Raw genomic sequence first — 17,712 nt, 5'->3', positions numbered from 1 at the left:
GGCTGGCGACCGGTTCAGGGTGTACCCCGCCTCCCGCCCGAAGATAGCTGGGATGGGCTCCAGCAGCCCGCGACCCGCGTGAGGATAAGCGTTGAAGAAAATGGATGGTCAGAATTTGCAAGAAAGTCCTGCTGCTATGAGGTCTAAAAATGTAAATATGCCACAGCGTATGAAGAATATAAGAGGTTGTTGACACATGTAGGACCCAACTACTACTTCACAGCAATCCCTAAAACTATGAGGTCTCAGTGGTCCAAAAATATATAATTGAAAAACTGCATATCCCAAACATTTGACGAATATAGATTGTTGTCACATGTAGGATACAACCAGCACACGTTAGAAATTCCTACAGACGCAAGGTCTCAGATGTCTGACAATGACTATATCTCATAGCCAGACATATAAAAAAATATGGGAGATTGTTGTCAAATGTAGGCTCCAACCAGGTCTTACCAGAAATTCCTGCAGGTGCAATGCTTCTGAGGTCAGAAAACTGGCATCATAAAACATTTAGCGACATACCTTTGGGAGACTTTGTATCTGTTTTTGACAGATTTAGCCCAAACACATAGAAAGGAAATGGGAGATTGTTGTCACGTGCAGGCCAGCTTTTGCCAAAAATCTCTTCCACTCAGGTGGTCTCCGAGGTCCAGGAATGCTCATTGTAAAATATTTTCCCACATCCTTTTGAGGAATGTTTTTGTCAAATATAGTAGGGATGTTTTATGGGAGATTGTTGTCTTATGCCGCACCCGACACGCCGAGGTCCAAAAACTGCCAGTCCCCGCTTCTAAAGACTGATGTTTACATTACGCGTGTTACATGCAGACACAAGGGAATTATGGTGGCCCGAAAGCATTTTTACAGTTAATGAGAGCCGTGCTAAATAAGATGTAACAACAAGGTGTCACGTTCACCACATTTGAGGTCCTACGGCAACACATTTCCCTCGCTGGGTTTGATCAAATCTTTGGACTCACGAGCAATGTCACATGTTTAGTTTTTTTTTTTTTTTTTGCTTGGTGGGATTTCCATCCAAACAGGACATCCTGCCATCCAAGGCCTGAGACCCGTCCCTCCACCACCCTCCTCCCCAGCATTTAGACCCAGCCGAAGCGTGCTTGCCTGAATCTCCCTCCCTACCCCCTTTCCCCCCGTTTCCCCCAGCGGTCCCGGCGCTTCCTAGTGTAAAGACAGGATAATTCAAAACTTGTGTGCAGTAGACCCTTGACTAATATTGCGCATATTTTGCTGGCCAGTACATGTTGTTATGTCCCTTCAACGGCCTCCCCCCGTGTTTATAAACCCCCGCGTGCCCTCTTGGATTTGTCCGAATGTTTCTCCGAAAGCGTCGTCCCAGAGTGACTTCATATTCTCTCCTGGCACAAATTCATAAATATTAACCAGACCCCGTCGCGTCGCGGGGGAGTTCGATGTTTCTTCAACTCGGCTGGAGCCTCGCCAATGTTTGCTGACAGCTTGGCAGCTTTTGTAGACGGCCAAACGGCGGCCAAACGCTAGATGTTTGGAATGTAGTGTACTGTGTTTCTTTGACAGATTTCGCCCACGCTCACAACCTAGACATAGAAACAATATAGCAGATTGTTGTGATGTGTAGGAAATAACCAATACAATAACCAGAAATACCTGCAACTTTTGGGTATTTGAGGACTGAAAATGTAATTATGAAATAGCCCGATGTACAGAATAAAGAGTACAGGAGGTTGTCGTCACATGTAGAACACGGCCAGTACTTGCTAGAAATTCCTGCAGCTACAATGCCCCTGAAGTCCAAAAACGTAAATACATCATAACTCAAGACTAATGAAGAATATGTGAAGATTGTTGTCATATGTTAGACACGTTCAGGACATAGCCTGTACTTACACAAAATTCCTGTAGCTAAGCGGTCTCTGGACTCCACATTGTAAATTTTGCATAATTTAGCTTTACGTCACAGCCTAAACAAATAAAGAATACATGGAGATTGTTGTCACATGTAGGAGGCAGCACTTGCCAGAAATCTTTGCAGTATTAAAGTCTCAAAACATTGATTTTAAAACATTTCCAATATGATTTTGAGAGACTTCATGTATGTTTTCTTTCTCTCTCTCTCTCTCTCTCTCTCTCTCTCTCTCTCTCGCTGCAGTGTCCTAAGGGATTCAATCTTTGTAGAACTCGGTTGGAGCCTCGCCAACGTTTGCTGACAGCTCGACAGCTTTTCCGGACGGCTAAACGCTAAATGTTTTGAATAGCTCTGTTAGCATGTCATTCTGATTCTGATCAAATACGGGAAGCAACTCGGCGGGGACGTCAGAGATCATTATGCTGAGTTTTTTCAATTTTGGAAGAAATATTTCAGTGAAACTCGAGCTTCCGACATAATGTAAAGCACAAAATTAGGGTTGGGAAAGCTTTTGTGCTCCAGGGCCACATTTGATTTTTTAAAACAGACACATGGGCCGGGTCATTCATCAATGGGAGATTGTTGTCACGTATTTGAAACAACCAATACTTACCAGGGAACTACAAGACCCCTGAGGTTCGAAAAACCAAACATGCCATAGCCCAGACATATGAAGAATATAGGATATTGTTGTCATGCGTCGGACACATCCAGCACTTGCCAGAAATTCCTGCAGGTTCCATTTTTCGATGGATTCCGTCTACAAAGAAATCTCAACCTGGTGTTACCGTAGGTGGCTAACTGTTAGCATTTCTAACACCGTACGGTTTTGTTTTTAGATCAGTAAAGTAAGTGATAGCATTATTAAACGAAGCCTCTCCATTGGACGCTCTGCTTGATAACACATTGCCCCCTAGTGGACCGGAGGGTGACACACCTCCCGGGTGACCTGTTACGATGCCAACAGGATTGGCTTTTTAACACACGACCATGCACAGTGCGCCACAGTTCAGTTGCGTTCGGCCACATCTTGAGACTTGCCACTCGCACATATGTGACTTCTTCCCACCTCTGATGTATGTTAACGATGATACCGGAGGTGGCGGGTGGGAGCGCGGCGGTCCGCCACAGGATGCGAACAGGGCGCGGCCCGAGCTGGGCGACGCTCGGGCACTCAAATGGAAAGCGAAGGAGATTTTTTTTTTGTCTACGTCTCATGGTTCTCCTGCAACTTAATGAACTTGTTTTGAATTCCTTCACCCCTCCCGCGCCACAGGAGCGACATTCCGAGCCTTGAAAATAGCGGCAGAAACAAAGACAGGAAGTGATGTGAGAGCACTTCCTGCCCACTCCCCTCTGGATTTATCTGGATCCTGCAGACCGGACCCTCCGCGACCCCCTCACACCCCTCGGCCCCTCCCTCGCTGAGATTTGCGACTTTAAATGGAAACAGACCACTTTGCCTGGTGACCATTAAACAGGCCAAGATGGTGGACGACCTGAAGGAAAATCTCACTTGCCGGCCACCTTATTAGGTACACACAAAAATTGTGGACCTTCCCAAAGATAATAGAATCTTGACTGACACCTGTCAGTCATTGCGTCATACTAAGATTTGTTTGTAATATTTTTGATTCTCATGTGCCTAAATAAGGTCAAATTTCAGACCATCTAATGACTCCACCTAATGAGGTGTGTCATGTTGTTTATTTATTTAATTTGTTTATTTATGTATATATTTTATATATAAATATCTGTATATACATACTATATATATATTACAAAATGTTTGATTCAATATTTTTATTTTATCATTGATCTTATTTTTATGCAATCATATTATTAGTGTGTAAATGTTGTTGTTTTTTTTTTACTGTTGGGTGTAAACAAACACATTTAAAACTCAAAATAAGATAAGAATAAAAAGCATATAATATATATTAATGTATGATATAAATCTTTATAACTAACACGAAAGACAATATCAATTATAAAAGAACAATATATGTGAAATGTAAATGACAAAGAATTAAATCAACTTGTATTTGCATTTATTCATTTCATTTGTATTATTCTTATGTGTGTGTATGAGTAGATCTAATTTTTTTTATAAATTTCATTATTATGATGATGATTATTATTATTCCTTTCACATTAATGTTTGTTATGTGTTTGTAGTTGGATGTGAATACATTGTAAGTTTTAATCGTTATATGATATATTTTAATTCATCGTTTTATCTTATTCACACCCAACAACAGAAAACAATATACTACAATAAAAGGATGATAAAATAAAGTAATATTAATTAATCAAAATCTATAAATAATATAGGATAAAAAGAGACTCAAACTTATTTTTTGCATTTATTTATGGAATTAATTCAGAAACAGTATAGGTTATTGTTTACTCCTTATGGACTGTAAAGTACAACAAGTCACGTGATTGTTTCACGGAACTAAGAGCAAAAGTGTAGCTAGTTCAATCTAATAATAATAATAATAATGAAAACATTAATGCTAATTAAGTTAAGGAGGTGCGGGAAGAGGAATGGGGTTGGCGGGGGACAGGAAAGGTCATTTAGCTACCGACTTCAATCTCCGAGAGCAGAACTTCCGCTGGCCGGCTGTTTCCCTGCAACAATAACACAAGCGGTCGCTCGGTGTCAGGAGAGACGACGGGGCCTCCACGAGGGCTCGGATTGGCCGGGCAAAGATTTCGGCGGGGGGGGGGGGGGGGGATAGCGACCGAGCTCTGCTGCCATGCAAGCGACTGATGCCTCCCCCTCTTAATAACGTTCATTAAATGCCTGTATTAATCGTTAAGATTGGAAATGTACTACAAACCGCTTCGATCTTATTTCACATTCATTACTCATAAAAATACACGGCGTACAGATGATGTGATTTGGGGGGGGCATTTTTTTTTATCATTACAGTTATAACATCATTAAATTAAATGCAAACTTTTAACAGTTTTTGCGTGATGATTTCCTGCTCCCATTGACATTGGGCTTCTTCTGGCCAACAGGGGGCAGGATATTGTGAAAAAGACTTTCACAACTAAGTGACTCAGTAAGCTGCAGTAGTAATATTAGTCGTTTTTCGAGGAGGATAAAGAATATATGCCTGTGAGTGTTGTTATATTGTCTGTCTATGTGTGTTGCTGCACCACATGTGTTCGGATGTCCGTTGCTTAAAGTTTTAACTATTCTCATTCTAATTCCAATTCTAATTCTAATTCTGATTCTAATTCTAATTCAGATTCAGATTCAGATTCAGATTCAGATTCAGATTCAGATTCAGATTCTATTTCTGATTCTAATTCTAATTCTAATTCTAATTATAATTCAGATTCAGATTCAGATTCAGATTCTATTTCTAATTCTAATTCTAATTCCAATTCTAATTCTAGTTCTGATTCTGATTCTGATTCTCATTCTCATTCTCATTCTCATTCTCATTCTCATTCTGATATTGTGGAGGGCTATTTTTCTTATTTACATTTTTTTTTTTGGGGGGGGCGCTAGAACAAATTAATGGCATCTGCATTCATTTAAATGGCGAAATATGATCTGAGATTTAAGTGTTTTAAAATATAAGTGTGGTTACGGAACAACTGAAACTCAAGGCACCACAACAGATGATTATATTATTATGATTATTATTCATAGTAGTATTGGTACCGCTAGTAGCAGTAGTAGCAGTAATAGTATTAGTAGTAGAACCCAAAATTTGACTGCATCGAGTTGATATACCTTTTTTTTTTTTGAAATACACAATTCTTTGTCATTTGTGTCATCTGTAGCGAGGACCCCCCTCCACTCCCTCCTTCCCCAACCGTTAGAACTTTGCAAAGGTGAGGATACCCCCCCACCCCCTTTCAATTCATCTTCCCGGCGAGCCTGTCAGTCCATGCTCACCAAGTTATCGGGTTTAAAAATGACCCCACTACTCCTCTTCCCAAATCAGATTGGGTCATATGACCCGGCAGGACACATCAAAGCACCTGCACACTGATGGGGGGCTGGTATATGTGTGTGTGAACATGTTTGAACACGACCCCTTATCAGCATTTTGCTCTGTCAGACGTCTGCGATGTTTGCGAGCCCTTGTCTGTTATCTGTGTGCATGCGTGTGTGTGCGTGTGTGTGTGTGTAGATGGTGGGGGATCAGGGGTGAAAGTGCACGAGAGGGGGAGGCTGAATGAGGCTGAATGAAAAGCATTCCCACACTGGCAAGATGGCTTCAGACACCTCTCGCTTTCCTTTTATCTCTCTGGGGCAAAGATACCGGGAACCAATTTTGGTTCCAAGTTCCGTGAACTTACAATGCCGGGAAATTCACCACGGAACTTTTGAAACACCAAAATGTTTGACCAGACCATGTCATTAGGAAAATGCTAGCATATAATGTGAAACAACATAGACAGGCGAATGGGAATTAGCATCAATGTTGATGTAACTAACTGCTACTTAGCGCACAGAGAACAGCAACGCATAAACTCTTTTTCTGCTCCTACTAAAAGTAAACAATAGCGTTACAGTCGAGGCTCACGTGACCGCCAACTGTAAGTCATAAAAGCAAATATTCGCGGGGCACGTAGCAATAATGCGAGCTATTAATAACGTTTCTTTGGCCGGCCGCGGTCAGCCGGAGCTCGGTCGTCGCTCCGCGTGACCGATCGGCTCCCACCGAGCGGGCGCCTGGGCCGGCCGGGGAGTGACCGAGTGAGGCCTTCACCGTGGTGACGAATGAGTGAATCAACGAAGCCCCCCTCCAGAACCTTTGTGGTTTTCACTGTAAGCTCGACTTTCAAACGTTTTCTCATAAATATCTATATCCGTGACTTGTGTTTATTAGTTGCTATTATGTATCATAACGTTCTGTCTGCTGGTTGTTATTAAGTTGTGTTAATGCAGTGTGATCAAACGTGAGGCTTTGTTCCATCCTTAATCCTCCAGCAGCCATTTCACAACACTTATAATAGTGCGTCTTGATGTAGATTGGTTCCTTGTGGGATTTTTTATGATCAAAATGATTATTTATTTTTTTATTAATAAAAATATTTTCTTAAAAGTCCACAACCCAAGTGACGATAAGCGGTACAGAAAATGGATGGATTTTCTTAAAATATTGTATTACTCTAAAAACAAGCTACAGTACGGTCCTAGAACCTTATATTTGTTGAAGTTAAGTGCTGTAATTTAGTTTTTCTTCTTTAAACTTTCTTCTTTTTAATCAGTTTTTAGAACTGTTGAATTTTCTATTTGTATTTTATTTATTTTTTAAAAAGAGAAATTTGTCTTCTCTCTTCTCATGATCTTTCTTTTACTGTATGATTTTTTCCCCCTTTGTTTTTAAATGCACATTGACTTACATTGTGTATGAAATGCACTATATAAACAAACTTGCTTTGCTTTGCTTCTCAAGTCTGCTTTTTTTCGACTCTTTCAACTTGGATTTTATTTAATTTTAATTTTATTTTATATATTTTTAACAGGCCATTTGTGCTATCAGTTATTTATTTTTTATTTTTGACAACTATTTAATTTCAAAACTTTTATTTCTTTTTATTTATGTGGTATTATCTTAAATAATTTTATATTAGATCTATCTATCTATCTATCTATCTATCTAAATTAGCCTAACATGAAAAAGAAGAGAAAAAAAAGTGAATGGGGATTGTAAAAGTAAACAACCAAAAATTGTTAGGTTTTATCCCTGCAGGTCACATTCATCCCGATACGACAGCAAAGGTGTCAGCGCCCCCTATTGATGAACAGTGGTATGACAAACCTGCAAAAGAAGCCCAATTGTGTTTGTTTGGAGCAGGCTTAGACGACTTAATATCACCATTCAGTGATAATGCATCTTTAGAACTTACAAAACCTTCACACTGAACTCAGCAAAGTGCAATATTACTGCAACTGTGTGAAGCAACACGACAGCCCCCATTCATTTTTAGCCTCTTTCACGCAAAATTGAGAGCCATACAAGTCGTCCAGTGCCTTTCACACAGAACCCGGAAAAGTAGGATTTTACCATGCCATTTCACACGGAATCCTACATTCACCTCTAGCCTCATTCGCACTGATGTTGAATTGTCGCGTCAGAGCCATAAAAGAATTTCCATCAGTGCCTTTCACACAAAACCCAGCAAAATGTAATATTACAGCAACCGTTTGAGGTTTTATACAGCAACACGGCATCACACAATGACTTTTAGCCTTGTTCACCAAGACGTCCCACAAGATTTTACCATCAGAGCCACATACCTCAGTAGAGTCCAATGCCTTTCACACATAACCCAGAAAAACTGAATAATACCACAGCCATGTGCAGTTTCACACAGACCAAGTGGAATCCCTTGATCACTTTTAGCCTTGTTCACGCGGACGTCCCACAAAATTTCATATTTAAGTGAAGGCCAGTGGCTTTCACGCAGGACCCAGCAAAGTGGTATGCTCAGACAGTGACACCACATCACGCACTTTGATCGTCATTTACAAAGACATTCCTGAAAAATTGTTGCATCAGAGCCATATAAGAAGAGTCCAGTGGCTTTCACAGAGAAACCAGTAAAGCGGGATAATACTGCCACCATGATCTGATGCGGAAGTCCGCATTTCGATGAGCAGACGCAACACAGCCGCCATCTGACACTTCCTCCGATGCCGTGGGCTTCGTGCTCCCGCCGTCGCATTTTCTCGCGGGTTGCCTTTCACACGGATCGGCTCTGTCTGACCTCCTTGACCCCTTTTTTTTTTTTTCCCCGAGTGGCCTCTCCCGCTCTGTCACCGCTGAAAGGGAAAATGAGAAGAAAAAAAAAAACCTTCCCAAGCAGACGCGGACGGCAGAATGAAAGTCAACCGTAACCAGGAAAATATTTGTGCTCAATCAACTATCCAACATCTACAGCTGTCATTTTATTGGATGATTATTATTTTTTTTTTTTTCTTGTTTCTTCTCGCACTCGACGAGCACGGAGTGTGTGGAGACTCTTGAGGAGCGGCGGCGGCAGCAAAGCTTGCGTAAGCTTTCGCTCGCTTTCTGTGGGAAGAAAGAACAAAAGCCCTACGAGAAAATGTTCTCCGAAGTCTCAGGGGGAAAAAATCCTGCTAACCAGCTAGCAGCTGACTAGCAACTAGTTGGCTTGGAGCGCATGCTTGGGATAGTTTATCTCAGAATTGAAAAAAATGTCGGTAGTGTGCCAATGATATTTTTTCAAAAATTATTTTAACTTGGATTCGTCCACACTTAAAATAATAAGAATAATATAATGCTGATATTTTGTATCTATATTACACATATATATATATATATATATATATATATATATATATATATATATATATTTTTTTTTTAATTATTATTATTTATTTATTTTTTCTCTCTCTCTAATGTCTTACTTTGGGATTGTGTAGTTCTTACCTTTTAATGTGTATTTCATTCATTTTATCTTATCTGTCTGCGTGCAGATATAAGTAACATTTTTTTATTTGCAATTTCATCAATTTTGCATTTTATTTTTTTATGTAATTATTATTATCGTCTGCATGTACCGATAACAATGACTATTTTTATTGTCATTATTTTTTTATTTTATTTTTTTTAATTATTTCCGTAGTGCACATACATATAACTACTTTTATGTACTTTGTAGCTTTTTATTTTTAGTAGTTTTATCTCCCTGCATTTACATAAAATAATAATAATGATAATAATGACGTTCTGTTTTGTATATTGTTATATGTTTCATTTATTTTATTTTATTCTAGCTGTCTGCATGGATTGTGTAAATACTGTATATTTTTGTATTTTTATTGATTTAGCATTTTATTTTTTAAATACAAGTGTTATTATCTGTTTGCATGTACAGATAACAATGACTATTTTTAGTTTCATTTATTGTTTTATTATTTTTTAATGAAATTGTGTGCCCGTAGTCTGTACAAATAATAACTACTATATTTTTATTTGTACCTTGTACCTTTTTTTATTCATCTGCACGTGCATATAATAACAATAACTACATTTTTATTTATATATTGTATCTACTTTTATCTATCAGCTACTATTTTTATCATGTGAATGTTTTTATTTCATTTCTGCATGTACACAATATTAAATAAAAATTTATTTTTTGTTGTTGTTGTCATTTTATAGGCACTTTCTTTCTGAGCACTCCACAACCTGGCACAATGCATATTGTAAATAAAAACTAAAATAAAAAAAATAAAAATGCAATAAATAAATAAATATGAGTTGAAGTAGAACTGCGCTCAACTAAACAATTCGGAGTCGCCAAACGAGGATTAAAAAAAAATCTGCAGAATTAGCTTTGGAAATGTCATGATCAATCTTCCGCCTGTTTTGGGTTTGACGTCCTTAAAGGCCGCCAAAACTCCCGCTGAGTCGTAGGAAACATTTGGAAAGCATCAAGTGTGCTTTTGTGCTCAGCCTGCTTTGTGTATGGGGGGGAACATAAAAATGGAGGCAAGCCCCCATGGCTCCCAACAATCCTGACTTAGATGTCAAAGCGAAGTTCATTTTTTCTTTTCGGCTAAGCTCATTTTAAAACAACAACAACAAAGTCACGTGAGTCAACCCCGCATGTGGCGCAGGTCAGTTTAGTCGCCATCCATCCATCCATTTTCTGAGCCGCTTCTCCTCACTAGGGTCGCGGGCGTGCTGGAGCCTATCCCAGCTGTCATCGGGCAGGAGGCGGGGTACACCCTGAACTGGTTGCCAGCCAATCGCAGGGCACATAGAAACTAACAACCATTCGCACTCACAGTCATGCCTACGGGCAATTTAGAGTCTCCAATTAATGCATGTTTTTGGGATGTGGGAGGAAACCGGAGTGCCCGGAGAAAACCCACGCAGGCACGGGGAGAACATGCAAACTCCACACAGGCGGGGACGGGGATTGAACCCCGCACCTCAGAACTGTGAGGCTGACGCTCTAACCAGTCGGCCACCATGCCGCCGTTTAGTCGCCATATTTCCTCAAATAATGGCCTCCTCTCGAACATACATCCAAAACTTGGTGAAGGTCACGCATATGGTCCGTATCGTACATCAATAACTTCAAAGTACATTACAAATGATGCTATCCTGTATGCATTGCCTGCTTGGGAAAATTCAGCACCGCACCCCAAATCAACATCTCATTTTTTTTTTTTTTCTCCACCGGAATAAATTACCAGGTCGTACTACCAGCTGTGATTACTTTCCGTTGTAATACACTAGTATCTTCATATACATATATACACTGTATATTTCTTGCTGCATTTCCTCAAATAGTGATCTCCGCTATAATAGATGCCATGCCTCAATTTTTCAATTGGGACAAATAATGTCCTCACTCCAAATAGAGGCTTCCGTTCCCCCTCAGCAAATAAAAACAGCTGGCTTTATTGTACTGTCATATGTATTATTTATTTTACCGCATTTCCAATTTTTTTTTTTTTTTTCAAATAATGTCCTCTACCATGAGGAAATACTGTTTGGATTTTCTTTTAAAGGTAAAAATAGTAAATAACATAAGCCATTGATTAGGATAAAAATGAGCTCGTACATATGACAACCTCCCACCTAACATGTGTTACATGTAATAGATGCCTCTCCTCTCTGATGTTGACTAAATAAATCACGCCCAGGACACTTTATGAAGAATAAATCAAAAACTCACAATGTGTAAAAACTACTAAACCCTGTCCTCGTGAATTGAAAGTACATTTTCCCAGATGTGCATTTATCACTATGATTATCATTACTAATAGCAGTATAGTTTTATTACCATTGTAGATCATTATGTCATGCAGCGTTCTTGAAAAAAGGGAGTGTGGTCTTAAACTTGCTCCATATGAAAAACAGCTTTGCATTTAATGCCTTTTAGAATTAAAAAAAAAAATATATATATATATACCGGATTACAGTGTTTATTTAATACACAGGGTGAGACAAAAGAATGTATACACTTTTTCAATTAACTTGTTGCTTTTTTCACAGGTACCGTGATTAATGGCAAATAATTTGAGTCAAAAACAAAGAAAGTGGATTCTGAAACAGTGTAGTGAGGGAAGGAAGGCAGAAAAGCCGTTTTCAGCAAAGGAAGGACTGCGTGCGACGTGGGCGTGTGCAAATGATTGACAGACTTTTCAGTCACCACACTCTCTGATTGGCTTTTCTTGTCCCACCGTGCCAAGTTTTGATATAATAATTAAAATTTAATTAGCTGGGACCAGAGAGAGCTGATTTTACAAAATATCATTTTGATAGTATTCTACTGCCAGTTCCTATAGATAATTTTAACATATATGACAAACAGCGTTTTATTGTACCTTTAAAATTTTTCAATGATACCTTTCGTTTAATCATGAGATTGAGCGGTAATAGAAGATTTTCCGCAAAATTATGTGCCTTCCATTCATTTTTGTTTAACGGTTCCGAAAATTTCTGGTGAAAAAGAAACAGACTTTCTAAAAAAAAAAATCTTAACATTACAATTTTAATGTACTTGAAAAATATACATATCAGCAAGCACATTATTACTTAGTGTACTTGTGATGGCTCACGTGAGGTGGTGACGCAGCCTCGGTTACCATGGCAACCGGCTTCGGGGGTGAAGAGGGGCCCCGATCGTCCATCGAGCGACAACTCCAACCAGTTTGCTCCAAACTCTCCAAATATCTGCGGCGAGTGGCCAAGTTTTGAAGCACTGACAACACGTCAAACCGACTAATAAACACCCAAACGTTAGCGGACCAACTGGTAAGCTGCTATCTATAAAACAAAATTTCAAAAATAAAACAACCGTATATACCGCAAGTATAACGTGTTTTAGCTAACTGCTAGCTGAACACTTCGTCTAAATATGTCACTTCTTTCCCCAGAAGTTTTAACAATTCATTTTTTTAAAAAATATATTACAAAAGCGTGTATGTACTCTAGGAGAGAAACGGTTAATAGTTAAGAGTTAAAATCTTCATCTGGGAGACGGTTAACGGCTCTTTTTTTTATTCCGTTCGCAAAATGGCGGTGAATGTCAAAATGTCCGATGCCTCCCGTTTGGAGCATTTTCACCCCTTCATTTCCCTGGCGGTGATTGTTAAACAAAGTCGACGCATTTGCATGTTTAACCTACCGCCCGGTGTCTCGCCTATGTGACGTCAAGCTTTCGTTTTCCAACAATTTCAATGGAGTCGATACTCCGCCATAAAGTCCCTGTAAAATGAAAGAACACAGCCACGAAGGTAATCTGTAGAAAGTTTTTCCCCCTCTCTCTCTCTCTCTATTGTCATTACGCACACGAGTAGTTGCATCCACAACAGGGATGAAGCACATTGAGTTACCTTGTATAGGAAATTCGCTATATAAATAAATGTGCTTTGCTTCGCTTTACTTATTTATGTTCATGTTATTATTAGTTATTAGTGAATTTCCCTTGTGGATTAATAAAGTCTGTCTTTCTATCTATCTATCTATCTATCTATCTATCTATCTATCTATCTATCTATCTATCTACCTATCTATCTATCTCGAATTTGTATGTATGTAACAGCAAGAAGACAGAATTAGGGACAGCTAAAACCAGGGCGTTGATGGAGAAGCTCAGGGAAGAGTTTGAGCAGATCGTAGGCGAGCTCGAGTGGCAGGATGTTGCCGACACGCTGCAGGAGTTGTGCTCCAACATCATGTGTGACCCCACCAACTCTCTTCCTACTCCTTCTACTCATCCTCCCAACCAGCACCCGCCCTCGAACGCCCCTGCGTCTCACGCCTACGCCGGGATTTCGTTCGACGGCCACCCGCAGCTGGCCCGCTTGCCGCAGCGGTTGCCGTTCGTCCCGCACGCCCAGTTAGTGCCGCTTCCCAGTATGAGGTACGGGCCGCAGTTCAACCCGTACCTCGTGCACCCCATTCACCTCAGCCGCCAGGCGGGGGCTCCTTTCCGTCTCCAGGTAAGTTGATGCAAAGGTCTCGTGAACAAAAACACCAAGAAATAGGATTTATCACTTGTGACCACCTGCTGCAGAAATGATCCAAACCATCCAGGTCTTAGACACGCTGTTTGAATTTAGGCTCATTTTTCATAATCTGTTACAGGGTTCAGAAGTAATCTATTCCAAGGTTTTACATCATCATCACATTTTCATCCTATATGTACCGTGAGATTTTTCAAATTTAAAATATGTGCCTTGGCTCATTAAAGGTGGGGAAACACTAGCCTAGACAGAGACGTGTGGCTATTTTGCAAAAACCGACTTGTCCAAAATGGGCATTTGTCTTATTATTGTGGATATCCTGCTGAATTATATAGTACTGAACTGCCAGGACAGCAGATGTGCTCCTTATTGCAACCATTTCTATCATCGTCGTCCCATTTCCCTCCTATTTTGGTGACATCCCATACAGAAAAAGCCAAAGTAAAAGTAAAACACATTTAAAGTTGCGCTCAAGTGTCACCACGCATTAAGATGTGTTTGGCCTTGGATGTTTTTGCATGACTTTAATGGTCCCAAAAATGGAATTTGGATCTCCACGCATCCACTGTATTTTGTATTTGGTCTGAGAGCGAATTGCGTGTTAGCGTTTGGTATTACGAATTAATGCACACTTTCTCTCTCCCCGCAGTACTTGCCGTGCCAGATGCCACAGCAACAGGTCGTCCACAGCCAGCCGTCTTTTAGCTTCCCAACTGCTCCACAGCAGCCGGTACACACGCGCACGCGTACACGCAAACACGATGTACATCTCCAACCATCAGAAAAATGACAAGTTAAAAGTCAATCTTATCTAACCTTAATCAAAATATGACTATTAACAACAGTTATAATTATTGATCCTTGGGGTATTTTGACAACAGCCCATGTTATGAAGAGACAGACGGAAGAACTGTTTGAAATTTAGGGGAAAAAAAGAGTAGCAGCATGAATAAGTCTACACGAGTGCTTTAAAATGGCTCATGCTGCTGACATCTAGTGGACTTGTGACACCGCTGCAACTTTTTTGTGTCTCCAGAAAAAAAGTCTGCCGGTGGTGCCGCTGCCCGAAGGCACCACGCTGCACGCTGTCGGGATGTTGTGAGTTGCACGCACACAAACGCACACACACACTTACACCACCGCTACGAGATGTTCACTTCCTATTTGCATCATAGGAACGGGGAAGTGTTGTACGCGGCAGTGGACACCTCTCAGGCCACGCCTCCTCCTCTTCCTCCCGCCACATCCACCTGCTCCTCTGGGTAAGACCCCACCCCCACCCCCCATCCCAATAAGACACTTTGTGTACATTTGACGCATGCTTTTTGGTCCCTTAGCCGTAAAAGAAAGTGCAAGCGGCGACGCAAGTCAGCTGGCGTCAAGAAGCCGCCGAACGCCTTTATGTGCTTCCTGAGGGAACGGCGCCCGGAGTTTAAGAGCCAGCACAAGGACAGCGTGGCTGTCAACAAGCTGCTAGCTCAGCTGGTGAGTCTGTAGGGCCGGGCGATTAACCGATTTCATCGATTAATTCGGGTTTATTTGTCATACTTTTTTTGCGGCTCCTGTAGTTGGCCATATTCAGTGGTGCCTTGAGATACAGACGGGTTCCCAACATAAGACGTTTTTCAAGATACGAGCTCTCATTCAGTCGATTTTTTTTGCTTTGACTTGTGAGCAAACATTGGCGATACGAGCACTGCATGGTGCCAGTGAACGCATCTCACTTCACAATGAACAATTCCTCAAAAAAAGAGGCTTCAACATGCTCGCAATATAATACTCACAGGCGTATATTCTTTATCCTCTGCAAAAAACAACTAATATTGCCACATTTCTGATAGGCCTGTCACGATAAAAAATTTTTTAGGACGATATATTTTCCCAAAAACCATCATGACAAATGAAAATATTGTTGTTGTTTTTATGCCCTCGAGCTGCAGGACTGTGTGATTGGTCCGCTGAAGGCTGGAGACGAGCCCTTCACCTGTCAATCAAATACGTTCGCTTTAGTCAACTACTGGCAGCATAACGAGCGCCGCTGAGGTTATGCCTAATAAACAGTTAACTTTCCAGTAACATACACAACAAATCGGAGCGCGGCGCTGACGTTTTAAACGATGTCGCTACGGTGTTGCGAGCTGCTGGTCTCCTTAGCTCGCTAGCTCGTTAGATCGCGGGCTAGCGAACACAATAAACAGTTAACTTTCCCTTAAGTGTCTTTGTTGTGTGCTACGCGCTGCACATGGAGCAAAGCTGTGGTGTGTTGGACGGAGCCAAGACCGCTCCGCCGGCGTTCCACCAGCACACTAGCGGCTACTGACACAGCCCCCCCCCCCCAACCCGCCGTCGGCTCACCGAGTGAGCCGCGCCCAGGCTCACCAAAACAATCACAAGGTATCGAGCCCAGAAAAACTCGTGTCGATTTTATTTATTCAACGATAAGGCGATATAGTAATTATCGTGACAGGCCTACTTGACATGCAACTGTGATTGCACTCAGCAGGGTGAAATTAATTTCAGTGTTGGGTTTGCAGTGGACGTCAATGAGCAAGGAGCAGCAGGCTAAATACTACGAGCAGGCCTACATGGAGAAGATGGTGCACGAGCAAATGTCCTCCGACGGCTCCAGCAGCAGCAACGGCAACAACGCCAGCAACAACAACACCGTGCGTCCATGTTCGCGTCAATCAACGCGACGACCGGCCCGGTGTCTCCAATGTCTTAGATGTTTTTTGTGTGTGCAGGGCCCCAAGAAGAAGAGGCGGCGAAGCAACGCCTCAGCCGCCAGACATGCAAGTAAGATAGTTTGTAGCCGGATGTAAATGATGTCTTATTCTATGAATAACAGCTAACAGCTAATCTCATCCACCGGATATTACGCTGCACTACAGAGCGCTATCGTCTGGTGACGGCAGCAGACGGGCAACTGTAAATTGGCCAATTGGAGAACTAGATGCGAAAAACACGAGACGAGTTATTAGTCAACTTAAAGCGTTAAACTTCGATGCGGTGTAGTCAAGTCGACTAATCAGATCAACCCCTGCCAACTTTCCCATTTCTCGACCGATTCAAACCAGTCCAACTTCGAATCGTGCAGCTCATTCAGGGCGTCTTAGAATTTTAGATTTTTTTTCCCAGCGGACTATAATGTGATGAAAGTCAAGTCGAAGTTTACATTTCAACAATTCAATTAATTCCACAGCATGAGGTCTTCAGCATTGACATGCAATTTCTGTACTTCCTGACATGCAGTTTCCGCAGCGCCGCGTCACAACGCCGACGGCTGGAACACCGCCGACGATGCGCCCGCCTCCACCTACTCGTCCTCCTTTGCCTCCTCGTCCTCGTCTCTCTCCTCGTGGCTGGAAGCCGTCATCACCGCCGAGGGCGTCGACTCCCCCGACGAGCCGTGTACCTCCGCATTGTGCGCTGGCGCGTCTTGCGCCGCCGCGCCGTGTTCCGCCGCGTCCGATGCCAACAAGTGTCCCGACTCGGGCGAAGAGTCCGACATCGAGGGCATGGATGCTCGGCTGCTACACCTGCTCGGATGCTGTTAGGCACAAACACACAGTCAGCGCTTTTACTTTTGTGTAATGTATTGTATGTAAATAGTGTATAAAAATGTTAATGATTTTTTTTACTCTTTCTCACTCATTTCATTAAAAGACAATTTGCACTTATTTTGGTTCATTTGGATTTATTAACTTCTTTTGGGGGGGGGGGCATTTTTTTGGGGAAACCTATCCTCCCTTATTTGCTGTTGCCAAGGCAATAAAAGTATTAATTTGGTTAATCTTGGTACCAAGGAAGT

At 41.4% G+C, this 17,712-nt stretch overlaps 1 protein-coding gene across 4 annotated transcripts; it reads left to right on the top strand.

Annotated features, from left to right (window-relative positions):
- Window positions 1–5,881: 5,881 nt before the first annotated feature.
- LOC133490281 (transcription factor 7-like 1-C) lies at window positions 5,882–17,581 on the top strand. 4 transcript variants are annotated; one of them, XM_061800167.1, is made up of 9 exons: window positions 5,882–6,710; window positions 13,478–13,877; window positions 14,551–14,631; window positions 14,938–14,999; window positions 15,077–15,163; window positions 15,239–15,386; window positions 16,436–16,567; window positions 16,646–16,697; window positions 17,154–17,581. In XM_061800167.1, the coding sequence occupies exons 2-9, from the start codon at window positions 13,518–13,520 to the stop codon at window positions 17,456–17,458; spliced, it is 1,227 nt and encodes a 408-aa protein (XP_061656151.1). In that variant the 5' UTR covers window positions 5,882–6,710; window positions 13,478–13,517; the 3' UTR covers window positions 17,459–17,581. The 4 variants fall into 4 exon arrangements, with proteins under 4 accessions (XP_061656151.1, XP_061656153.1, XP_061656152.1 ...); XM_061800169.1 differs by lacking the exon at window positions 5,882–6,710 and adding an exon at window positions 12,540–12,687 and having other exon boundaries at window positions 13,665–13,877; XM_061800168.1 differs by lacking the exon at window positions 5,882–6,710 and adding an exon at window positions 12,540–12,687 and having other exon boundaries at window positions 17,163–17,581.
- The last annotated feature ends 131 nt before the right edge of the window (window positions 17,582–17,712 follow it).

Source organism: Phyllopteryx taeniolatus, chromosome 15, assembly GCF_024500385.1.
Source record: "Phyllopteryx taeniolatus isolate TA_2022b chromosome 15, UOR_Ptae_1.2, whole genome shotgun sequence".
In the NCBI taxonomy this organism is placed as follows: Eukaryota; Metazoa; Chordata; class Actinopteri; order Syngnathiformes; family Syngnathidae; genus Phyllopteryx; species Phyllopteryx taeniolatus.
The sequence above is the reverse complement of the archived record's forward strand: the minus strand, read 5'-3'. Positions and strand labels throughout refer to the sequence as shown.